Raw genomic sequence first — 26,434 nt, forward strand, 5'->3', positions numbered from 1 at the left:
GAGAGCAGAGCGCTGGTTGGACTGATGGGATCCTCAGGGCTGAAATAAGGTGACCTTCTGAAATCGCTACACAGAAACAGCGCTCATGCTCAGATCCTCGCTGCAGGTCACTGTGAGGCTAATAGAGGTACAGTCCTGAGAGGAGCAGTGCTGTCCAATCTTCAGCTGCACACGACAGCCAGAAAATGGCAAAAAAAACAATAACTTATCCAACTGTATGCGTGACAAACATGAATATAAAGATCTATTTATTTAAAGCTTGTGCTGAGTAGTGGAAACTCACCCAGGGTTCTCTTACCTGTTTAAAGAGAGAGGAATCTGTTTTACTGAGGAATCCTGACTTTAACCGTCCTTGGTCTTGCCATCTTTAGCTCGTTATTAGAGAAGGAATGAAGGGTATTAAACCTGTCTGTAAATGGTAATTAAGAGAACTCATAAACTTAAATGCTAATGCTGCAGAAAAACAACCAAGAACACCAACTGCAAAGATTTACATGTTCCTTTTAGAAGTAGTCTTGGAGCAGGTTAGCTTAACAGAAACTGGAAATAGAGGCTAACAGCTAGCTTTGCTCCATCTGAAGGGGACAAAATTCACCTTCTGTTGTGAGTGTGATGTTGAGGAGACTCAGCAAAGAAACAGTGAACAGCCACGTCACAATAACCCACAATTAAACCAATTTGTTTTCACAAACGAGAGCATCTAAAAAAGGTGGTGATACACGTATCAACCTTTACAACATAAAAATCAACAAGCAACATGATGAGACACAGGGCAACAGACCTATGGGCAACAAGGCTCTCTGTACTCCTCCGTTCCAGTCACAACTATGGCGTTACCATAGCAACTCCTAGTACGACCGCAACGATCTAATACAGATCTGCTCACTGACAAATTTCACGGCAATAAACCATCTCAAATGTGTTTTTAGTTTATATATATATATAAATATATATGTATATTTTTTTACCTGACACATGTTTTCCACACATTCACTTAACAGAGTAATGTTTTATCAGTAGAAGTTCCGTCTCCTCGGTCTACTGCGCTTGGACGGCCGCCATTGTTAAAAAATAAAATAAAAATCAGGCGCAGAGAGATCACATGACCCACAATCTGGGCTGTGATTGGGGAATTCTGTATGTTGACCACAAGAGGCCGCTGCTGATCTGACATTTCAGATCAGAGAAGGTTGACCCTTTTCAACATAAAAGTGTACAGTCAACATTGATGTCTGTTGATGTAAAAGTTGATACGTGTATCACCACCAAATAAGTTATTCATTTGGTTAAGTTGCAACCAAAAGCAATGCTAGAATCTCCCACAACTTTTAGCGAAAACATTTTTTTTCCCAATGATCATTTCGGTAATCTAGCGAGGTCAACATAAAGCGTGCAACCACTGCATGTCCAGAAAAGGCTTTAATCCAATGTGTCTTATCCAGGAGGGACTGAGAAACTTTTAGGAGGAAAATATTCACTGTGCAAATAAAAAAAACCCTTCAAAAAGACCAAGTTAAATTATCAGCTTCGCCCTAACAATACTACACAAAGATAAAACTATAAATAGGGTTCTGTCCTTATTGCTGATCAACCCTGAAGTAGAGAGCGTTTGCTCTCAAAGAGGAGCTGTTAACAGATGTACTCGGGGAACAGAAATAGCCCGTTCACTGATGCATCCTGGGTGGCTGCTCTTGAATTAATTTTTTCAGATTTAATGAAGGACATTCTAAAGTGAATTTTGCATAATATGGGACCTTTAAAACATCCTGGAGTAAAAGCATGTTGATTCTAGGATCTGCTCTGTTTTATCTATCATCACCGCTGCTGATAAAGGTCCTTTCTTCATATCCTTTTAAATAAGCACAATAAATCATACAGAATGTCTCACACCCATTTTTCTGGTTTTATTCAGTGATAAATAATTTCCTATGATCATAGGCTTTATGTGAAGACATACGATCAAGGCAAGAGACAAATTAGAGGGCACACATTGCCACCATTAGAAAATAATAGCAGAAACAAAAACAATGAGGTAAGAAGTTCTCTTTTTTATACATTTGTGGTGCTTCTATTTCTGTTACCTATACTGTTGAATGCACAGTGCTTTCTAATACAGAAATCCTGCCTTTTGTGTCTGTACATTATTAAACAAAAACAGGTCATGGCACAATACTCAACCAACCAAGACAGGGCACTGCAGAGTGTATAGATAGCAGTTTACATCATCGGGCCGAGAGTGAGAAAAGCCGAGCAGGAAACAGAAATACAAAACAATAACTCTCAGACTTAACTGCTGGGCTCCGTGATTGATTTAACACACACACACTTTTTTCAGGAGAGATCGAAGTATCAGTAGGTAGGTTATTTTTCTGTTCTGCCTTTTCTCTAATGTGATACTTAACGGTTTATCCCTGGGGATATGAACTGCCCTTGTGACACTTAAAGGATGGCGACAAATCTGTGGACTTAAATGGGTTAATTCTGCTAACCAGTATACTGAATTTGCCTAATAATCTATAAAAGTCTATCCTTTCCACATTGAACTTGTCAGTTACATTGAAAACAAGAGCTACTAATAGCTATTTCTGCATATTTTTAATGGTGCAGATTTGGTAAGAGTTATAAGCCAAAGCTAATCATAGAATTAATATAAGAAGTGGACGTACAGTTGCAATCAAGATGTCATCTATTGGTCTGGATTCATGTTTTGAAGTCTCGAATTTGCCATTTTTGGCTGCCGCCATCTTGGTTTTTTTGGAGCCAGAAGTGAGCATTTATGGACGAGATTGTAGATACCATTCCTTACGCCTCTGTGGAAGACACAACTTAAAGCGAACTCTGCTTTACCATCTATTGAACTCTAAATGGGACCATAAAATAGAAACATTAATACCATGCTTTATTGAAGAAGATTTGAAACTAGAAATTTAGACCACAAACTCATTAGAAATCGTTTAATCAAGTGAGAAGTTGGGTTTATTTCTGGTAGACTGCTTGGACTTCGATTTGCAAACAGTGGACTCGCCCCCTGCAGGTCATTACAAAGAATGCAGGTTTAAGGCACTACTGCATTGGCTTCGCTTTTTAGACCAGGGGGCTCCATCCACTTCTAATACAGTCCATGCAGCTTACACAACTAACTGACTTACTGGCATCAGTATAGTTCCTATTTACATCCCCAGAATCATGGGAGCTGTAGTTCTGAGACTAAAAGCACAATCATGCCCTGAACCTGAAATAACTTTGGACTACACTAAAACGTGTGCTCAGCTGAATTAAGTCTGATGTATTTAAGAAAAGTTGTTTGGCATAAAGCAAAATTTTCCCTATTTTCTTGGGTTATAGAGAGAGATGAATTGCTAAGATAAAAGAATTATAATGAATGGTTTGTGAAGCCCTAATACATTTATACAGTACAGTGTGTGTGACGGCTACGTATGTCCGTGCACGTGTGTGTGTGTGTGTTTTACAATCACAGGCCTCAGGGGCAGCACACTGAGGCACAGCCCCATGCTTGGACCTGACCTGCAGTCCAGGTGCCTTCGCTGCTTCTATAAAACAAAACAAAAATTGCTCCTGGCTTTTCTTTTCTGTCCAACATTAAAGGAGAATACCACCAATTTTCAGCATTCCTGTATGTTATTTTCACACCTTAGGTCATATAAAATTTAATACTGTCTGCTATAATTAGAGATATTGAGTGAAATGCAACACCACAGTGACTTATAACTTCGGAAAAATACCATGAAAGGCCACTCTGCTTGTGGCTCTACCTAGAGATTATTACTACAAATACAGGAGGTGTGTTTACGCTCAGGTGATTATTCTCTAAATTCACAGTCTTCTAGTTATTGGCAAAAGATGTGTATCAGTTACATGGCTTTAGCTTAGCGAAATAGCTGTCTACATTCACTAATTTCTGTTATAAATAACATAATGCAAGGTCTTACATTGAGTGGCATTCTCCTTTATGGTTCCCCCTGTTCGGCTGCCCGGGGAGTTCCCCCCTCGCTGCTACCTGCTCCCTAGCTGCAGCTGGTTGGAGGTAAAGAGGCGGTACACCTGCTGCACCTTCCTCTGGTCCACAGCAGCCCGTGAGCTCAAACAGCTGGGCTCACAGCTGCTCTCCACAGACCCACACATGGAGCCAGGTGAAGGAGAGGATAAACCCTGCTCTAAAGCCAGGCTGGCAGAAAGCCCCTCCCCTGAATACCCCTTAAGGATCCAGTTCAGTGAACCTCAATTACAGTCAAGCTACTTCAGTGGAAAGGCGGTGGGGGGGGCAGAAGAAAGGAAAACAATAAAGAACACAAAATGTACAACAACAGAAAAACACACAACTGAAATAGCCGAGGAGCCAAAAATAGCAACAGGAGCGGATGTGACGGCGCAGATGTGTGCTGAGGGCGGCGAGCGGGCGGGCGGGGGTCAGGTTGAGGAGTGGCTGTAGTGGTCCTCAAGAAATGTGTGCCAGCATTGTGGCCGCAGTTGCCATGACAGCGGCACATAAAGCACCCTTTTCCAACGGATCAACAACAGAGAGACGGCCATATTTTAAATCAACAGTGGCAGGGTGCTGTGACGGCCTCAGCTCCCCCTCTCACACTCCTCCACCCCTCCGTGCCCACGTCCCCCGTTAGCGTTATGTTAATTCTTTATCTTTTATAGTCGTTAGGTCCTCCGTGGTGCTGCGGTCCCTTGACACATAATCCAAAACATCCCTGTTTCGGGCTTCTGGGCAGAGTTTGTTGTTTTTGATTTTTCAGTCGTTGTGTGTTTTTGTAAATCCCATAAAACTTTCAGAGCCTCCTGTGTCAGTCCAGAGGCGGGCACGGTCGTGTCCTCAGCCTGGGAGGCAAACTTTGCCTGCAAACAGAAGTCCCACTATGGTGAAGAAGATGGAGAGGACAAACAGCACATATGAGGAGCCGACCACAGTGTTGTTGGGCAGCTTGTAAGGCTGGCCTCCCACCTCGTTGATATAGAAGCCTATGGGGAAGATGAGCGCCGCCATGCAGAACAGGATCACTACAAGGAAGGAGAGAGGGAGAAACTTTAGTTTACTTCACTCTTAAATATCCTATGATTCTGTGCAGACCCCCGTTTATACTCACTTGTGATTCTTGATCATCCAATTCATGAAGAACAAACACTTTTCATGGCCACCCACATATAACATAAAATAAACTTAGCAACATACAACTGTGTCTTTAAAGGCTTTTAAAGAGGAATTACACAGAGCAGACTCAATGTAAACACCATGATCAGTGTCACTTTAAGGTTTCCATGTTTCAGTTAAAAATAGTTTCAATGTCAGAAATTATACATTATTGTGACAAATGTAAATGTCAGAGTCAAAGCTGAAATATTTGAGCGTCTGGGCCGAACAAATCTGGCAGTTCATCATTTTGTTCTCGCAGACTGCAGAAATGACAGACTCGTTAATTTCACAGAAAAGTCTTCAACAGTCTTATCTAATCATTAGCGATACCCTCATACTGTGAAACAATAAGGCAGCATGTATTTGTCCCTTATAAAGGTTTACATGAAACCTTAGCTTTCAGGAAGGAACACATTCAAAATCCAACTACAAAATATATCAAAATATTCCTGGTTTTAAGCAGCCTTTAACTGTCACCATTTCTGATCAGCAGAAATAATGACAAATAGCAATAGTACACAGAGTTAAATTGAGTACCCACGGCTCTACCAGACAACTTAGCAGCAGTATACCAATACCAATTTGCAATCCACAGTTTTCCTGCAGCCACACAAATACAAACCCAAATCAACACAAACACACACACATGCACACTGCAGAAGTTTAGTTCTACAGCTCAGCAATACAAACTCAAAAACAGTCTGTACACTCTGGCAGGCCTAACTGGGAATCTACACCGACACTGTAGCGTCAGACGAACGTGCAGCATCTATTTTTTCTCAAAGTTAACCGATGGTAGTTACGATTCCTGGCCATAAATAGGGGCGGCAGTGACGGCAAAAAGTGTGCAGTCTGCCAGAAACAGTAAGTACGACAACTTTGCAACAGACTTGTAGACTTATTTCCTAATTGTGCATAAATTCTGTATTTATGTAGGATGTAGAAGTCAAATGAGAATGAATTAAAGTTATTGTTGTAACCAGATGTTTAGGAAATGTACATATTCATTCTTTCAAATGAATCTTGCCTGCTCATCTGGGCGATCAATAACTTGAACTAAAATCGAAGTTGGCCAAAATGAAGAGATCGCATCATTTAACGTGGATTCCTTGGTTGTGGGCATGTATTTACATCGCAGTCACTGGCTTTCTACGCTTCACTGACGCGCAGCAGCATAAAGAAGAATGATGCATAAAGCGAACAGAGCAGCAGAACATTACTCACATATTACGCCCGCGCAGCATACACGGCTGGTGGAGATTGCAGCATTGAATAACATTGGAGCGGTTCTGTCCCGGCACACGGGTGTCAAAAATAAGCCTCATATACATTGCCTGTGTAGATTCCCTGTAATATATAAAAACTGATTTCTCTCCAAATCAAGTCAAAGCAACAGGTGGTGAAGTCAGCGCAGAAGACCACCAGCAGCAATCTGCCCACCATCAGTGACATCTACACCAGCAGGTGCAGGAGGCTGCGCAGCATCAGGACCAGAACCGCAGGGCTAAAAACAGATTCTTCCTAGAAGCTGCGAGACTGATGAACACAGAGTTTATAGTGTTTTGTATAATGGCATTGTTGTAGTTTATTTTATTGTCTTCTTTTGAACCTAATTTTGTTACTTTTTATGCACCAACATGCTCTGAAATGACAATAAACCTCCTTGAAATGAAATATCAGAATCAGAAATATTTCCTGAATTTCCCCCATGGGGATAAATAAAGCACGACAGAAACAAAACTTTACCTGAGTTTCTGAAACAACACTTCTCAAAAGTAAAATGTTTATGAAGATTAAATAGCTTCCCTCAGTTTTATGATTAAATTCAAGCTTTTGTACAGTTTTTAAAGTCATTTGTGAGTAAAACCGTGTCAGTACAAACTACTTGAACTCACCACAGATTTACATTGTTTCCGAAAGTACTTGAACGCAGCTTTTGTTTCAATAAATGTTTTTCCACAAACCATAAATAAGCTCTTTAAACCACCTCGGGCTGATTAACACGGTTTAAAATTTCTCTACGAGCTTAAAGGAGCACATCAGTAATCAGATTTCACACTTCCGCAGGAAGCTGCAAGTTAGTCAAATCTTGAAAGAGAGTTTCGACAGTAAGGAGGAGACAAACATTACGGGCTGTTGAGGAAGACACACGTATGCTGGTGTTGTTGTAGTTCCCTTTGGCAGCCACTAGATGTTACTTAAGAGACTAAATTCACTGACAGAGCTTTTACATCATGAGACAGACACATTATTGAGCATCTAAGTCGTGTTTGTTTGAATGAAGATTTTTTTAAATCAATATATTCATTATTGATTTATAGACATACAGATTTGTATACATACTTTAATAACAAAAACGTAAAGAACATAATATATAGGTGCCGTTTAACAAAATCACTGACATTAAAACAAACTACTTCTCAGACATTTTGTGCAAAGATACAAAACGCATTAAGTAAAACAGATTTAGTTTAGTTAGAGAAATAGAGAAGAAAATGTCACAACCAACTTTTATCTTAAACCACGAAACCTCCATCTTGTATTTTCTTTCCGCCCATATCGAAGTTTAGACGACAAAAACATCAGATGCTTATTGTCAGCAGGGAATGAACACCAACGATGGAACACTAACTGTAGCTCACCTGTCTCATTCAGAGCGTTAACTTGCACCTTAACAACTGGGATACCCTTTACTTTGAGAAAAATGTAAACGCATGCTAAATACACATTACCATCTGGATATTTTTGACAATTACCAATCAAAATGTACACCAAATGATTAATCCAGAAATGATCTGTATATTGATTGATGATGAAAGTAATCTTTAGTTGCAGCCCTAACGTAAAACAAAAAAACAACATCCATATAGCAGAGCCAAGTCCGTCTTATTTATCCGTTTTTATTTCATGCATTTTACTTCCTTGTCAAAACTTGGCCTCATATAACCCACAATGCAATCTCGGATCCCATCGGCTACAGATTGACTATGATATAGCCTGTTGGGACACCTGTGAACATACAGCCAGCGGTGAGCAATTAACGAGTCCCAGTCAAGATTTCCTTTCCCGCGTGCTGCATTGTTTACAGATGATGCAGATTTGTAAAAAGTAAAAATGAAGCTTTGTCAGGTCCGTCCTCAAGAGGAGAAGAAAACTACTTTTAAAATGCTCGTTTGTTGAACGGAGGTCGGATCGATCATTTCTGATGCATTCGAGGAAGTCGGGAAATCTGAACTAGGCGGCTTTCGTGACACAGCGTCAGGGAATTTATTTCAAGTTGGATTTTAGATCAAAAGCAGATTGTTAGCTGTTAGCATGCAGTTTCCTGTTTACAGAAATGACCCACAATTAAACTTGACCTTTAACCTCAAGCAAAGTTGAGGAGGGGGCAGCAGAGGTCTACAAGCTCATTTCTTTCTAAATCCAAAACATGTCTCTTTACTTTTAGTCTTCAGACCCAGCTGATGCCAACTCTTGTGCCAACACTTGAGGCCAGTTACAGAAATTCCCCACAATTCTATCTGGCGCCACAAAAAGGGTTTATTCAACTTTTCTCACACACGCAGTTATACCCCTCAGGTCCTGAAAACAATCAGTTCCCCTTTATCCACAAATTTTATTAGGCCCTTTAAAAAACGAGCGAGCTTGTTGTGATGCTCTCCTCTGCCTGTGTCCAATTTGCAGAGGTCAGGGGTGACGTCATTACCAAGTCTTATTGTACTGAGCAGGAAGTAGCTGTCACTAATTAGAGAGGCTTCTTTTTGTCCTTTTTGTTTAAAGATATGGAAACTGAAGCTTTTAGTCCAGCTTATGTAACACAGAGTGATTTTAAACAGCAAAGCAAACTGTGCAGCTTTATGGAGCACAGATCAATGACTGTATAGAAATGGTGGAAATAGCTTCATGTACTTAAAAATAGCTCCTGTTGTTGCATTTAAAGAGCACAGAGACGTGTTTTCGACCAGCATGTCCTCCTGGACTGATTGTCTGAAGTAGCATGGTGAATGTGGGGAAAACGTGGCCCGTTATGTACCGTTTATTTTCAACAAATTATTCAAACACAAGCTATCACAGCTCTTTAAAATAATTAAACACAGTCTCAGTTAATGTTAGTCACCTCACCAGTGCGTAATACCCTTGGCGACGGCACGTGAAGCCATTTTTAGCTTCAACCTTTTTACTCTAACCTGCCAATTTTTCAGAGCCATTCAGTGCCTGAGGGACGCCTTTGCCTGGTTTCAAAATCCTCACTGAAGTTTCCTTAAATAGTTTGTCATGTTATGCAGCTAGAGGAGTCTTTAGGAGCCTTATGGGATTTAAAGACATTTTGTGGCTTAAATATTTAATAAAGGGGTGGGCGATGTGGGTGAAGTCCTCTGTGAGAAACTATTACTTGACATAATAAACAGACAAGAATTTTTGTTTTGCAACATTTCCATTACCTTATAAATATATATATATATTCAAAGGATTGCCGCATCCTATAAACACTTAAATATGAACCACTTCTATATTGAATTTGTTGTGTGGTCTCTACTCTGTAGTGGCAGACGCTTGGCAATGTGTAATACACCTGCATCACGAAGCACACACAAGCAAATATTTATGTTTGTCATTTCGTCTGCTCATTACTCTGTTTACCTCTATGGGGGGGGGGGGGGGGGGGGGGTTCATGCAAAAGGATGCAGTGAAAGGTAAGCTAAAGCAGAGCCAGAAATACGTTACTCAGCATTATTACGGCAAGCTTCACCAGTGTGGTAACTGAAGTGCAGCTCATGGTCCGCTGCCTCTCTTAAGTGCCTAAACTGATGACACACACACACACACGCTGCCTTGCTCACCTGCTGCTGGTGAATCTAATAACTTAAAGGTACTGCTGTGTCGTTCAGCAATTACCTTTGTGTTTACATAACACACATGCAACGACAAGTCCATCAATCTATTACTTATAAGTCTGCAAATAAATCTGCAACTATTTTAGTAATCAAAATCAAAGTCAAGTGCAGTAGCTGATTCAATAAGACAGGAAATACGAGTGAGAATGAACAACTATTTGTATGCAGTAGTAAGTAGTTTAAAAGGGTTTGTACAGAGCTAGGGAAAAAAAGCTTTCTCCTCTTTCGCTGCCTGGACTTGGAACAATCTGCAGAGCAAACTACATCTTGAAAATCAAGTCCCCTTGGAACAATTTAAAGCCATGTTCAAAGCCCATGCTTCTGAAAAATGCTTAATTTGAGCTGGCCTTAGTCCTTTCCTCATGTATTTAATGATTGTATTTCTTGTTTGTTATCGTTTTATCTTTATTGGAACTATAACTGGTATGCTGTCTTGGCCAGGTCTGTGTCTTGGCCAGGCCTCCCTCGGAAAACAGATTTTATCTCAAGGGACTTCCTGGTTAAATTAAAGGTGAAATAAAAATAAATAAAACTAAAGTAAGATGGAGTAGGTCATCTAGTCAGGTAGGTATTAGCTATTCCTTTGTTCATTCTGTGTTTGAAATGTCTACCAAAATATATCATCAGAATGGACTACAACCTCCATAAATCCAAATAATATTCGCTGTAGTTAATGCACTGAGTATATCACATAGAACTTCAGAGAATCAGGGCTGGACATTGTGTGGAGTAGTTGCGTTTAGGGCTGCACGATGTTGGAAAAAATATTTTGTTCTGCGATATTTGTTTGCGATTAAAATAAAATACAGGAAATTATTTCAGATTTTTAATGTTCAAATAACTCTCAATCTCTAATTCTCAATCATACTTTTTATCATTTGGGACTTTTACGTCTATTTGTTTCTAACAAAGCAAAACTTCTCTCCTACTTTTATCACTCTTGCTTCAGAGTCTGACACCCCCATGATAATGTTGAGAGACTTCAGGTGGAGCAACATTTTTCTTGCGGGCTGCAGTTGCGTTATCTATACGGTATGTCATCTACCATTTCTAACGGTGTTCACGTCTGCTCTGTGAACGGTCCGTGTATGTAAGCTCAGCATTAACGACCACCGGGATGAGGTGCAGTTGCACTTAGAAGCCACCTCGCGTAACGGAGCTGCTGCTGTCACAGACAATGTCGGCGGGATGATCGAGGCACTTGCTCCTTTCAAGCTTTCGTGCTTGTTTACAGTTTACAGGCAGGTGACACAGCCTCCGCAGCTCACTGGCAAGTTATCTGTGTGCTCTGGTGAAGAGCTGCACTGATTTGATGTCAGACGGACTTTACATATGGACTAGTCCTTAAAAACGAGAAACGAAGTTTTCCTATTATATTAGATATATAATATTAGATATTAGACCAACCGTACAGCTATAGGGGGCTGTAAATTAATACCTGGCGGGAGGGGAAATAATACACATTTGCTAATTTCATCATAATTTCCACATGTTGTTTATCATTACTCCCACTGCAGCTCCACAGCCTCAGATGACCGTCACACCTTGGGGAAACACTGCTGGTGTGTGTGTGTGTGTGTGTGTGTGTGTGTGTGTGTGTGTGTGTGTGTGTTGTGTAGACACAGAGGCGGGTCTGTGCTGGTCATACAAAGCTGCCTATTCAGGTACCAGTGGCCCGAAGAAAATCATGCCTCAGACTGCAAACCTCCTCTCAACCTGCATCACCTGTTTGCCCTGAATGAACCTCCCCTTCCATTTGTGTCTTTACGTGGGAACCCACCTCTTTTCTCATGACCTCCACAAACATGATTATTCACTCAGCTCGTCTTGTTTACTTGTCTCTTCTTAAGCCCCCCGCCCGTTTCCTCACTTAACCTCTCACCCTCTCCCCCGCTCAGCCGAAAGCAGAGAGGTGTTCGCAATCCGAGCGAAAAGGTTCAGCTACATCACACGGAATTAAAAGCTCCTGGCTTGGCACCTTTTTGCCCTTTCATCCCTCTCCTACACTTTAAACAGATTCTTGAGATACTCAAGGACCCGAGGATGACTAAACTGTCAGGTAATGGGGTTCCTAAAGCTAAATCGAGTGATAATTTACCATCTTCTTCTGCCTCCTACCTAAAATATATCACAAGTCTTCCCTCCGTCTAGCCTTACTTCCTTATTTAAAGTGATACTCATCATCGGGCTTAAAATCCATTTTTAAAAGCGAAAACAAAATCTGTGCTAATAATATACCTCTTGTCTAATATGGCCAACAGAAGCTTAGCTGGGGGGACAAGGGTGACAATTTCCCACTGTTGCCACGGCAACCACCTCACTTTCCTTTGAGCGAGCTCGTTAAACAATGACTCAATGCCTTCCAATTTATCATGTGACACAGATTTGTGCTTATCGGACGGACAGTTTGTGAAAGGGGCTTGTGGCTTCTGTAAAGTGGTGATTCAACGGGTATTTGCAAGTGATTAGGACGAGATACAAAAGCCTCATTATGAATCTGCAACTGTTAGAAATCTGCAGGAGTGTTCGGTAAAATGCAGCTAAATATACAGCTAATCATACAGCGCACTGTGGTTTGACATGCTACTCTACTGCTCCATCTGCAGAAGTGAGCTCGAGGCCGTCTGATTCCTGATCAACCTCCCACGCAGCCTAACGAAACACCAACCCATCCACAGTGCACGAGATGGATGCTGAGTTACTGTTGAGTGCTGGAAGTGCATCTTTACAGAAATCATAGTTGGAAAAAATACAAGAGTGGCGATGTTGGAGGTAAACGGCGAGCGAAAACATAAGCCACCCACTCAGGTACCGAAGGAGCTGCATTACTCAACAAATCGGCTTCAGGGAGGAAGAGTCGTCGTCATCTAGCATGCAAAAACAACACTCACATTTGAGCAAATTTATGCAACCGAAAGCAGACACACACACTTACAGGCTTACTCACAGAACACAAACACACAAGAGGTCCTGTATATACAGACAATTTTGATGTCACACTTTATCTTCTCGTCTAAATTAGCAGCACTAAAATGGACTAAGACCAATTTTTCACACCGTTTAAAGCTCCTCCCTTCTCCTTCTATTATTTCCTTTTCTTAAAGGAGCAATTCGCCCCTGGAAAAAGCCACTGTCAGTCTGGTGTTCCCTGTAATCCATAGAAGCAATAATATTTGAAATTGGCGCCATAGCTGTGGAGAAAGTTGTACAAACAGCTTGTGGTTTCGCCCATTCTAGATTCCTACAACACCCAGCGTGCATAGCGAGCACGAAATACGACCAGAATATAACCCTAACCCTATGCGCATGAAAATACCTATGTGGAAAGGGTGGTGTGCTAAAGCCAATTTCAGAACAGACACAGTGAAACAAAGAAGAAGCTGCTGAAGGCAGGTGTAGTAAACCAAAACTAATCCATCTAGTTTTTGTACATCATCATTTCTTTCACTTACTGCCGGTAAAGGCGATCCAGCGGGCGTATTTGGTGGCTTCTCGGCGCCAGTGCGACGCCACCAGCAGTCCGCAGGTGACTGTGAGGGAGATGATGCCCATGATGATGAAGAAAAGTGTGGTGACCCACTCTGGGGGCAGCCGTGGAGGAATACAGGTCCGGTCTCGCCCGTGGATGGTCTGGCATTGCCGGACTAGACCGACTGTAAGGGCACCTGCAGAGAGAGGATATGGGTAATTGATCTGTTGAATTCATCATTCACCAAGCACACATAAAAACTGTAATATTAGGGTTATCAGCTGATGTGTGTCCCAACCAGCATTGGATATATCCTATAGACACTGTATACAATTTCTGTGCTACGTAGGGCAAAATTGGAGCCAATATTTGAGCTATTCCCTAATTCATCGACTACATCTTTGAGGGTGACAGTATGCTTAAAGGAAGAATAAAAAAAGTCTTGTTCTGAAGAAAAAGTAGTTAAGTGTTAACATGTCACAAAAAAAGGTCCATGCAAGGGGAATACTAAAAGATAGCTGCTCACTAAGAGTAAAAGAGTGACAAGCCACGGGGAGGAAGAGAAATAGATGGAGAGAAGCTTCTTTAATTTGTTACCAGTTCACTGCTGGCTAGGACTCCGGGAGATGCTCGCGCCACACTGGTGGGCCCAATTATGCCAGAGAACATTTTTTCTTGCACTTTCACACTCTAGGAGAGAGGCTGAGGACTAAATCAATCCTGCCAATTACTGAATCTATCCCACGCAGGTATGGCACACAAGCCAGAAACTCAAGTCTGTAAGAAGTTGCAATATCAGACAAAATGTGCAGCAGCTTTTCAGGCTCAATATCTGTATGAACACATGTCCAAGCCTTCTAACTCTCCTTTCCCTATCTTCAGGATCTTCGAAGAGTATGCCCAAGAAAAACAGCCTGACTTGACATTGTACTGTACAAACCCATCACTGAGCAGACAGGGAGACTAATGGATTAATGCCTCGCTCTGAGTCATGATCAGAGCTCTGCTAGGTCCCGAGTGTGAAGGCCAGTACTCAGAGCAGGAACATGCTCCAGTGGTGCAGCAGCTCTGGAGGGACTCCATTCAATTAGAGCACGTCCTCAAGGGGAATTTCTACCTGAGTAAGCAGAACAGCATCGGATCACTCGGGCCTCTGCTGATCAGAGGTCTGGGACAAAAGAAAGGCACACTTCTTCTGGGGATGAAAGCGTAAATTTGAAAAATTAGAGGGCGTGAGCTTGAGGGGTTTTGGTACTACGCACTTGGCTGATGTGTAGTTTTTGGATGGAAGATGAGCTCCTTAAGCCCATGCTTTTGCACCTTCTATATGTAAAAAAAAAAACCTTTTATTCCCTTCAATAAGACCACTAAGCTGGTACAAAGGCTCCACAAAAGAAATCAGATTCAAATTGCAGAAAGTGTAACCTGGTACAATTTGCAATACAATAAAACATCACCCAAAAAAACTGCAACAGTTAATGACATAGCTATATACATGATGTTCTCTCTTTTCAGGAGTTGTATGCACTATGTCTCCTGTGCTGTTTCTTTGCAAAGGACACAAACTGTCGCATAGTGTTCAGGTGTTTTGGGAAGCCTTAAAAAAAATAGCACTTTTGTTGTCACATGGGCACCAAAAGCAACACAGCCCAAAGAAACACAGTCGTTATTGTTCATTGTGTAGTCAGCTTAAACATTCAGTTGATGCAGAAAGCCAACAACAGGTGTAGTTATAATTTAAATGATGTGTACTCGCAAAACAGGCTCATAAGTAAAAAAGCAAATGGGCTGAATGCATTACTTTTTACCATAAAACATTTGCAAAGATTTATTTTGATCAGTATTCCAAATCTTTACTTGCGAGCTGTCCACATCGTTGCTCCTTTGCTCATATCCTCCACCTGTTGATCTGCAAAATAATGTGAAACAGCTTGAGGGACTGTGTAAAGCACTACCCAGGTGTGCATCCAGGTGCATTTGCACAACATGAACCAAATGTGGGATCCACAAAGAGAAGACGTGCCTAAATGCTCCCAGATGTCAAAAACAGACAGGAAATCCTGAAATAAGCTTTTCATATTATGTCAAACAGCTAAAAATAAACAGTATGCGGCTAAGCTAATTCAATTAACTATTTAAAGGCACAGAATGTTCTCACGATAAAACAAGGACATGATTTCCTCTAAATGTTTGAAGCATAAACTGGAAAAGAAAAATTAATGGGTGGTAAACACTCCACTCCACTGACCACAAAACCACCCGTTCTCTGAGAAGTCAAGCCTGCGTGGGCGACATCATAAAAGCCCAACAGTGGCTCAGCAGGTGGGCGAATGTGTGCATGAGACAAGTATGCAAGCTGCGATTTCAGAAGGTCAAGCATGTTACTTGCTCTGTCTGGCACCTGAATCCAGACATTTCATAACCTGCCAACTATAACCTTTGTATATTTACAGAATGGATGAAGTATGATGCTGCAAACATACCTATTGAGTCAGAAGCGTTTAAATCAAACAAGAAAGCAAGGCCTGTGAGAGAACAGTGCTGTTCGGCTGGGGCGTGGTGGGTTGTACAGGCTGTGCAGAGGAAATCCTGTCCCCCTTTATAACACACAGTGAAAGCACTGCTTTTACGGGAACAAAGCACACAAACAATGCCAGTGGTTCAAAAAGAACGCCTTGGGAGTCTGGACATGTAGATGAACAGCAAAACTGAGGGCTTTATATTTACTGAAACGTATTGAAAGCCATCCCTTTCAGACCGCACACACTGCGACGCTGTCACTGAGCATGTTTCATTACAGACATGGAACGACTAGAAAAGGATGTACTCTACTTTCTTATCTTATCTTTTAGCCTTATTGCGATGAAAATTCTATTCTCGCTGTGCAGAACGCTTACGCAATAACTTTGAAAAGAAAAATATTGAGGTCATGGCTCGTGACAATAATAGTCCCTGAATGGCTCACAGGCTCACTCAGAGCCTTCTCCTGAAGTCAGCCCAGTTTTAAAGAGTAACCTTGAGCTGGTTAAAGAACAGCCAGGATCGGGGCTGGAAACAAGAGAACATGAGGCAAAAGTTTGAAAGCTGTATTTAATGGCACCTCTTTATGACCACTTCCCCTGTATTCTCCGGCCTCCCGCTGTTTCACGAGCTCTCTGTGGAATTCCTGCCCGACAGCAGGCAGGCACGCCATGGACCGGATGCAGGTAAACAACCCAACAAACAGGCAAAAACAAAACAACAACTGTTCTGGTTAAAGTGTTTAACTGTCGTAACTTGCAACAGTTGTGTTTATCCGTTTTTCTGCTGAGAGTAAGATGATGACATCTATACCCCTCTTACTGCTTCCTGTTATATACAAGGCTTTTAACCAGCAGCCTTATGGTAAGCTTAGCTTAGCTTAAGACTGGACAAGGGGGGCAACAGCTAGCCAAGCTCTGTCCAAAAGTAAGAACATCCACAAGCATCATTAGAGCTTTTTTTTGTGAAAGTTTGTGTTCTTGGCATTTGCCGTGATTGGACAGGACAATGGATAGAATCGGAAACATGGGAAGAGAGAGCGGGGATGACATGCAGCAAGGGGCTGAGGGTCGGAGTCGAACACGGGCCGCAATGTGACTGCTGAGGTTACCTGGTGACCCATCTGTAAAGCTTCATTATCGAAAAATATATTGTGTGACAACCTCAGAAATTAAAAGGCGGGTTGTCTGTTAGACTCGTTTTGGACTGGAACAAGTTACTTCCTGGAGTCTCTGCTTGTCTTCTGGCAAACTGATTCCAAAGACTTTTCAGTGTTTGTACAGATTAAACAAACAGCATACAATATGTAAGCGAGTTTCAGAGTTGCGGATAGGTACATCTGTTACTTCCGAACATGGCCAGGCTAGCTGCTTCCCTCCGTTGTCTTTGTGCTAAGCCAAGCTAAGCCAACCAGCTGCAGCTAAAGCTCCATATTTGACGGACAGACATAAGAGCGGATAAATCTTTTCATGCACACTGCAGGAGAGCGATTACACCTTCTACCTGCAAAATGTCAAACTATGTCTTTAACAAAGGAGAGAAACTGAAAAGTACAACCAAACAAGCAACGCCTCGAGCACCAAGAAAAGACTTGTAGGTTCTGTATAAAAGTAAGGTCACATTAGCCCTCAGTTCAACAAATGTGCCCCTTAGCAGTGAAAAAGGACATGATGTGACAGTTCAGCTTTGGGTAATGAATAAATATTGAGCAGAGGTCAGACTGTCTGTGAGAGTGATGCAGCAGTTTGGAAGAGTGATACTGTACTAAAGGTGATGGCACATGACTAGAATAATGACTCTTCAATTTCACAAATTCGCAGGGTCAAGGTTAAACAAAGGTCTTGAGATCGAAACATTGATTTAACTCATCTGTTGCAAGTGCGATCATACCTTGCTCTGTCTCTCTCTCACACACAAAAATGGGCTAATTCTTCCACACCCCCATCGTTCCCTGTTACCCTGCAGTCTGTTCTGCACTCTCTGTGATCAAAATACTCCTCTCTCCATGTCTCAGCCCAAATGAGAGGAAATGAGGTCTGTGTCTGCTCATCTTCGGCATGATAATGTTGTCATTAGTGAAGCATAGGGGGTGCTGCGGTTTGAAAGCTCTGGAGGGATGAGTCAAACGGGCCTCTGAACTGTGGTGGGCGGCAAGTAGGCAAGCTAAAGCAGCCAACAACAAATGCTTATTCTGCCGCTGATGCTAGAGGTATTTACAGCGCCCACTGACATTGTAGAGGCACTGGGATACAGCTGCTGTGTATGGCACAATCTTGCATACAAAACATGTTAGACGAACACAAGGGGAATGAATAACATGCACCAACATCCATTTCCCGTTACTTTCATTAGAATTATTGGTTTATTACAATCCAATCTCAGATCCCATCGGCTATAGTCTGATGAGCATATAGCAGGGGCGTTTTTAGGACATCTGGGGCTGAGCCAAATACATCTGGGGCTAACCTCACACCTTGTAGGGGGGTCAGAGGGCAGCCGGGGGTTGTTGATTTCATGGCCATAAATAAAGTGTTCATCTCGTCAGAAATAACAAAACTCTCACTCTCAATCTCATACTCATATGAACACAATACAGCAGTCTCTCTCTCTCTCTTTCACACACACACCTTTAAATAAACTACAACATCAAGACAACAGACCCTGCCTTATGAAAACATGTAGATTTTTGACATCACTTCCCTTTAAATTGATATAATGTTCTTCATTTGATTAAACTATTGACACGTATTTACTTAAAGCTTGACAAGATTTATTGCAAATGCAACAGGCCTCTCGTGACATAATCTCAAGGCTGTATTACTACTGTATTCATAGTATTTGATTGCAGACATCTTGCAGAAATCAAATGAATATCGTTAAATGACAACTATGAGCACAGCCCAAAGAGCTGTAGTGTTGTGCCAGATTGTAGGGCAAACACATAATGACAATGCCACAAACGAGAGCCAAAACGGACAGAAACAACATCAGGGTTCAGATTTCCCGACTCCCTCGAATGCATCAGAAATGAACAATCCGATCTCCGTTCAACAAACGAGCATTTTAAAAGTAGTTTTCTTCTCCTGTTGAGGACAGACCTGACAAAGCTTCATTTGGACTTTGCTGAAATAACAACATCATGATGCAGATTTGTACAAAGGTAAGACACGTTCATTAAAGTCAATCACAATCAGCATACGCTGCAGCCTGTGGATACGTGATTGGTCAATATTACTCAGACTACAAGCGTGCTACAAACGGAAACCTGAACACTCGCCGTTCTAAAATCCACGTCCCTGCCGAGAGATTCACCGTTTCTATGTAGAATGTAGAATCTGTAAATACAGATTAGTTATCATTAAACAATTTCTACACATCACAGCTGGCCTCCACCTACAGGCAATGAAAGACATAGCAGCTGCATTTTTAACAATAAAGCCACCTGTCGGCAGTGGGTGTTACAGCTGCAGTTTTTGACGTTCCTGTCTTTTGTGAGCATTTTCACTCTTGATTTTCAAACATATTCACGTCCATGTCTGCAGTTCTGAAGCTGTGCTGTTTTCTTTGCCTGTCGATGGCAACTGAGCTGCAGGTCGAACCGCTGGCTCTGCAGCCCTGCAACTGGATGATAGTGGCTGGGCCTGGTTTCAGTTGCTTAGAATCAATGACAATAGGTGTCCTTGTGCATGAGAAAGGGATACTATAAATAACTCTATCTTGTGTTCATTATCACACAAGTGGTACTGAATGGCATGTACTTCGAGGTAATAAATGTACTCGGCCGTGAGGGAAAATATCTGGGGAGAAGAGATTATTATAACAAATGATGATCAGATGATGAAATAAAGATGCTAAAAATGCAAAAACGTATTTTGTCGTGTCTCAAATAACGGCTTGTTTTAAAAGAGAAAACAGTGTGGCATCTTCCCGTCATGATGACTGTCACCTCTGCATCAATAACAGTCTTTGATTTTGGTTCTTTCAGTCACTTGTTGCATACGATAAAACTATAGTACTTCATTTTGTTGGGAAGTTATAATTAAAAAGCGAATGATTTGCACCTCAAAACCTACATGAACATAAGGTTTGAGAGTTACGTGTCTTGGATTCAGCGGCTTGATCAAAAGCCAGTCTGTACCTGGATGTGATTTAGCATTTTTTTAAGTGTGTGTGAATACTGAGCGTAATTTTCAGGCCATCCACTGTGTGACAAGTCTCAGTGGGAGGGAGGAATCACAGTTTGTGTCTGACACTGCAGCAACGATGGCTTTGTCTTGAAGCCTAGCACAGGAAATCAGCTTCAGCTGTTACTGCCTGAGGATATCACACTGAAGTGAGGACAGTGTCATAGATCCATGCCTTTTGTGAGTAACAGCAGTGATGCTACTCTTTACTTGAATGTGCAGCATCTTTTTGTGGGTCAAAGCTCGACTTTAAGGTTCGTTTCCATTATCAGTGTGGAAGAGTAAGACAAACAGCAATAATGAGGCCTTACAGTTTTGATTACTTCACAAATAAAGCTTTGTTCTAATCACTTGACCGAACAGGAGGCAAACGTCACACACGCCACGAGCAAGGTGAGCTTTTTTCCATGCTGATTGCCGAGGGGGAACATGCCTGTTTCTCCACGCTCTGAGTACAAAGACGGCACGCTGAGCTCCTACAAGGGCAGGCTGTCAAGCACTGAGCCCCTATGATAAGACAACAACAAAGCTGGGAACCAGAGATCAGCTGATTGGAGGTAATTTAATGAGGGGAGCTTTCAGGGGCTCTTACTTCATTATAACTTCAAACAATACACTGATCTGTAGAGCACGGTAAAACCATTTGTAATGGAGCTCGAACAGTCAGCAATTTGAAATTAATGAGTTTGAATTGTCAGAAGACAAATAGAGACTGCATAAGTTTTCGAGAAGCGCACTGTGTTGGCGAGTGAATATGTAGCGTTAAGATCTCTACATTAAGTTTTTTGACTGCCAATTATACATCTATACATCTAAGGTCAGACAAGAGTAATGTTCTGTGCTTACAATGTATTTCAGGGCTTAGTGTGCAAGAAAATCACATTCCAACCATTGTTAAAACTTTAGTTGAATCCCTACTTCTGTTATTTATTGTCACTTTATAATATTTAATAGACGGTTAACACACAATAATGGAGTTGGACATGTTTAGCAATAGTCAACAAATATAACATATTTCTGTATCGTTACATCTAGAGGTGGGAAACGCAGGGTAACTCACGATACGATACGTGGCCAACGATAACGATAATATCACGATACAGCGATAATTGATATATTGCAAGACAATAATCTAATATGATACATCACGATATCTGATTAACTGAAGAATACATTATGACCCTACAAAGGTGAAGTGCAGAAATAATGTAAACACAATTGGGTGTCAGTTTCACAGGTTTTGACACAAATTGAAATAAACAATGATGCAGTGACTCAAATTGGCAGGGAGGTCTGTTTAGAGCACTGAATTTTATTTAAATTAAAATATCGATATTTGGCGCCAGCGATACGATAGTTTTTTCACACCGGTCGGGACGACAATATATTTTGTGACGATATTTTATCCAACCCCTAATTACATCTGTGTCTTACTATATTTTCACTGACTATCCATTTCTAAACCAAGCTCACCTTATGGGAGGCCACAGAAGATTGTTATTGACAAATACGTTAGTGAAAACTTAAAGCTGTTAGATTCTAGTGTTTTATGAAGCATTTGTTAGGTGCTAAATTGCATTAAAAATATGATAAAGAATCTTAAATTAACGCTCCATCAAAGCTCTGTCCCAAATAACTTCTTGTATATTTGGTATTTAACCTACAATGCTAAATTTCGGTTCATTTACAGCTGTATTTAAAACAAAACACATGCATGTATTTTCGATGCTGACTAGGGCTACACCAAAATTAATACTTTCCAGTTTTAAAGGTATATCTTTTGCTTATTTACTTCTTTGGTGTTTTAGAGCCCTTTAAACAGAGACAATCAGAAATGCAGCTGACCCCTTTCTGGTTTGTTGACTCAGAGATTGTGCTTTAAGTATGTACAGGCAGAAAATGTACTTTTGGATGATGTCATAGACAAACACAACACTTCCTGATCGGGTCTTATCAGTCACAAAGTGACCTTCCCCGATTCATCACGCCCAAATCAAATGAGCCTTTTCCGGTACAAAACGAAGTAGATTAGCCACGACTTGAAGCGATTAACTCAACATGAATAACAAACAGAAGGAAATACTGACCTTGTTGTCTACGCTAGCTACTGTTGTGATATAAAATTCTACATTTTTAATGCTAAATCCACTTAGCAAGCTTTTATTCACACGTTTTCTGTTTCAAGGAGAAGGACTGCTGTTTGGGGGAGAGAACCTGTCTGTTTTGTGTGCATTTTTTAACTGCCACTCACATGCCCAGCCTATGTTTTACCCCTTTACCACCAAAATTAGCGCACTGGGTTTTTCAGACCTGGGGAGACCTGCTTAAAGATGCTGATTGTCTCTTTTCCCATTGCCAGTGAAGTATACTGCTTTCGGCCTCTTTTCTGCTGCGTCACCGTCTGAAACGCGCCGGAAACAGGGTTAATAAACAGTGAAGATGTTACTGTCTTTGTTGTATCTATTACTCATTCGGTCTATTTATCAAAACTTGGCGCCGACAAATTAGGAACGATGTTCAAGTGCTGCTCGGACGGACATGGGTGGAATTTGTAGCTGAGGTGACAAGGAGTCGCAGAAGTTACCAACGGAGCACAGCGTCGCGCCGGAAAGGGGGATTAGCGTGTCGACACAGGATCTGTGTTCCCATCAATGCCGTTTGGAGCCGAGGCGATAATTACCCGGGTCTACTGCAGAGTCATTTGACCCGGGTCTGAATGCCGATTGTAGCCTTTCCAGCTAAGCAAAAAAGCCAGGTGTTAGAGGGTTTTTTGACCAGTGGGAAAAGGGCTTGAATGGTCCTGTCATCTATTGTTTTAAGGCAGTTAGTATGGACATAGATTAGTTCTGAAACTGTGCTAAAACACCAGTCTGGAGGGAGATGGTTTTTGTTTTAAAATAACACTTAAAAGCGTGGACGTGGCCTAAATGAATCAAAGGGGTCGTTATAACACTACCTTGCCACTGATGCCAACACCAAGACAAACAGAAACTGTAACCAAGTGCACAAGGTGGCAATCTACTTTGTAAGCTAACTGCCTTTCTAGGGCAAAGAACATTCATTATATTGTCTAGATTCATACTCATGTTGTTTCACTGTAATATATTCCAAAACAGAGGCTGTTATGTTCCTGGAAGCATGAGGGGGAAACAGTGCGAGATAGGGGGGGATGTATGTCAGTGGTCTTGTAAAACAATCAAAGACAAGTCACATCACAATCATCAAAGAGAGCAGTGGAAGCAGTGAGGGGAAGTGAGAACAGAGGTGGAAGTTGGTGGCTGATCGGCACCCACGGTATAACAACACCCACGCTCACCACAACACTGCAGTATAAATATAGCAGGCTTCAACTTTCTGTACATGCAGGTACAGAGGAGCTGTGCCGTTTTGGGCTGTAGCGTGCTAATTTTAGATGTGAACTCAGGCAAATACAAAGGTCCATCATTTTCTCTTCAGAATAAATTAGAACGTATTGTACATGGTGCCCTCGTTTCATTTGCATCCTATCATTTCTTCTGTACAGACTGCTTATTCTGCTAATACAGCTTGAATGTGTATCCATGGATGATGGACCCTCCCTGACCCAGTTACTAAGCTGTCATCCTGCGGAGGGAACAAAGAGGAGCAGCTGTCTATCAATAGCCTGAGTGTGTTTTCAGGGCTGACACAAATAAATCAGAGGACTCACAGCACGTGTTTCTGTTCAGAATCAGCAGGGACTCGACAAATAAGCCCTGCTTTGGTTCCTCAAGTGATTGTTGATTAGATCGATCACATGGAGGTCACTTAAAATGTCAAGTCACCAGTGAAATACAGGAGCACAATTGCTTTTAGTGCAAAACTCTAAACTGCTTAATCAATCAGTTGGTTGGCAAAAAAATGGCAGCAACTAAGAGCTGTTTTCATGATAAATTAATCTCTGGATGTAGTTTACAAAATGTCTGAAAATAATAAATAAAAGGCCCATCGACATCAAAATAATAAAACTAATATAAGAGCTGTAACAATTAATCTATAAGTTTTCAATTATTTAATTAATCACCCAATATTTTGACAATAAATCAATCAGTTTGAGTAATTTCCTAAAGAATAGGTCATAATTGTCTGTTTCCTTCTAAATTTACTTTACTCCTCGATAACACTAAACTGAATTTCTTTGTGTTTTGGAATAAACAAGACATTTGAGCACGTCCCCTTTGGGAAACACTGATCTGACAATTTATAGATGAAGCACCTGATCAATTAATTTAAGAATTGGTTGGAAAGTAATCGACAAAATAAAAAATAATCTCGAGTTAATTGTTATTGAATATATAGTGAAATAAAACAAAGCAGCAAATCCTCATGTCTAGGCAACTGGTGCACAACAATGTTTGGTACTTTTGACATGACAAATGAATGAACCGATTAAATGTAAATGTAAATCTATTGATTTAAAGTCATGAAAATAATTATTAGCTGCAGCCTTATAAGCAGCACAGGTCCACGGTGCTGATCAATCAATTGTTTTTGTAAAGTGTAATTATTGGTCTTGCTATTTTTGTCTGGTAGTCGATAAGAAGCTACATGATTATGCACAAACACTCTGTGGAGGACAAAAGATGTTACTGCAGATGAAACCCTTCACACAATAGGACATATCTTTGTTGTGGAGATTATCTGATGGCAAATGCTCCTGCGATGTGGGGACACGGGCAAGACGTCCTACACACAAACATTACACAAAACATATTAGTAGTTTTGAGTGGTCTGCTTCATTTACCTGCTGATTCACCAGTGTTGATCCAGTCTGGGTTTGCAATGCTTGCTATTGCAAAGATATCTGCTGCCAGAAACAGACACCCTGAAATGATCGTTAGTTTATCCATATCGCCAGCTGATGGAGGGGGGAATGACGCGGAGAAAAGGTTGTCCAAATGTGACCCCCCAAGTGTAGAGACACACAACAAGGTGGGCTGATATCAGTCTAACCTCGCCCCCTTCAACAGGAACCTGCTGTTGTGGTTCTGCTGTGCATTTTGCAGCAACGTTAGCTTCTCCTTCGCGTCAAGTAAGCGAGAGCCTCCAGCTACAAAAGGCTCAAATACGACGCACAAAAGCATCACATCTCAAACGCACGTTGTAGTCCAGCACCGTTAAACAATAGCTCACACAGCGCCAGGGCCCTTGTGTTGTCTCCTCGATCCGTTTAGCAGCAGCAACAGCAGCCGCAGCAGCAGCATCGGGTACAGCTGCGGCTAGCAGGTAGCTAGCTAGCTACTTCCCAGATTCGGGCTCGGTGTGCCGAGCTGCGGCCCAAAGGCTGCTCGACGGCCGAGACCGCGACTGTGCTAGCATTTCAAACACAATGTCACACAGTTAAGGTGGAGAAAGAGGAACAAGCAAGCTCTCCTCACTTCTCAGCACAGATTCCGTGTTTCTAAACAATGGTCTAACGTTAGCTAACCGTCAGGAAAACGAGAACCCATCACCGTCTCATGCTTATTCGAGCCCGATCTGCTTCTCTGCTGGAATAGCATCTGGTACTTTTAGTCCGTTAGCCAGCCAGCTTCTCCCCCTCCTCTTCTTCTGTTTCTTCTCTTTGCTCTTCGGTGAGTAGACTGGACTTGTTTTCTAACGGCTCGTATTTAAATCCAAAAGAGACATAGCAGGTCCCGAGGTGGACGGTAAAACGGCAACGTTATTGTTATGCTTTTCACCCGTGTGCCCACCGTTAGCTCAGCCTCCCCTTCTGCCAAATGACATCAGGCGAACACCCCCACGCAGCGTCGCGCACACACTCACACAAATCGGTTCGTGCGTTCACGTGCTCCTCGGATGCTCGGAGTTCCCACGTTAAGAAGTCGTTCGAGAGATTTCGGTTTGTTCTTGAACTTTTACGTCGTAATGTGTGAATAGTTTTGACGTCACTAAGACGAAGTGTTGTATTTTATTGCTCAGAAATAATGTAAGGGTTAAAAACCTAAGACCTTGTTAAATGTTATAAATTAGCCACAAAATTGGTACGAAATGTGTGAAAGAGTAAAACGTCCTCTACCGTCAAGCTAACATTTACTTTAGTCAACAATATTTGTGCATATGACGAGTATTCTGTAAAATTATCTCCGACTTTTCCTGTTGTTGCTCCGGCTTGAGGGAGCCTTCAGGCGAATTTTCTCAGTGAGGTTGAAATTTTTCCGATTATTCCGACAGTCCATGAATGCGA

General features: G+C 41.6%; 1 protein-coding gene across 1 annotated transcript; it reads right to left on the reverse strand.

Moving 5' to 3' along the window:
- Positions 1-3,176: 3,176 nt before the first annotated feature.
- On the reverse strand, positions 3,177-25,963 carry mosmoa (modulator of smoothened a). The gene is made up of 3 exons (XM_069674871.1): positions 24,992-25,963; positions 13,509-13,721; positions 3,177-5,028 (listed from the first exon to the last, which is right to left on the reverse strand). Exons 1-3 carry the CDS (start codon positions 25,095-25,097, stop codon positions 4,844-4,846), a joined length of 504 nt encoding a protein of 167 aa, XP_069530972.1. The 5' UTR covers positions 25,098-25,963; the 3' UTR covers positions 3,177-4,843.
- Between the last annotated feature and the right edge of the window lie 471 nt (positions 25,964-26,434).

Source organism: Semicossyphus pulcher, unplaced genomic scaffold, assembly GCF_022749685.1.
Source record: "Semicossyphus pulcher isolate SPU_LCO1_2020_fin unplaced genomic scaffold, fSemPul1.0.p SCAF_23, whole genome shotgun sequence".
In the NCBI taxonomy this organism is placed as follows: Eukaryota; Metazoa; Chordata; class Actinopteri; order Labriformes; family Labridae; genus Semicossyphus; species Semicossyphus pulcher.

What these genes read in the sequence shown, in the direction of transcription:
- mosmoa (XM_069674871.1), bottom strand. Translation starts at nt 25,097, where the DNA reads ATGGATAAACTAACGATCATTTCAGGGTGTCTGTTTCTGGCAGCAGAT. An exon ending in CAACACTGGTGAATCAGCAG is followed by an intron (nt 13,722 to 24,991) that starts GTAAATGAAGCA and finishes CTCTCTCTGCAG; the next exon opens with GTGCCCTTACAGTCGGTCTA. An exon ending in CTGGATCGCCTTTACCGGCA is followed by an intron (nt 5,029 to 13,508) that starts GTAAGTGAAAGA and finishes CCTTCCTTGTAG; the next exon opens with TGATCCTGTTCTGCATGGCG.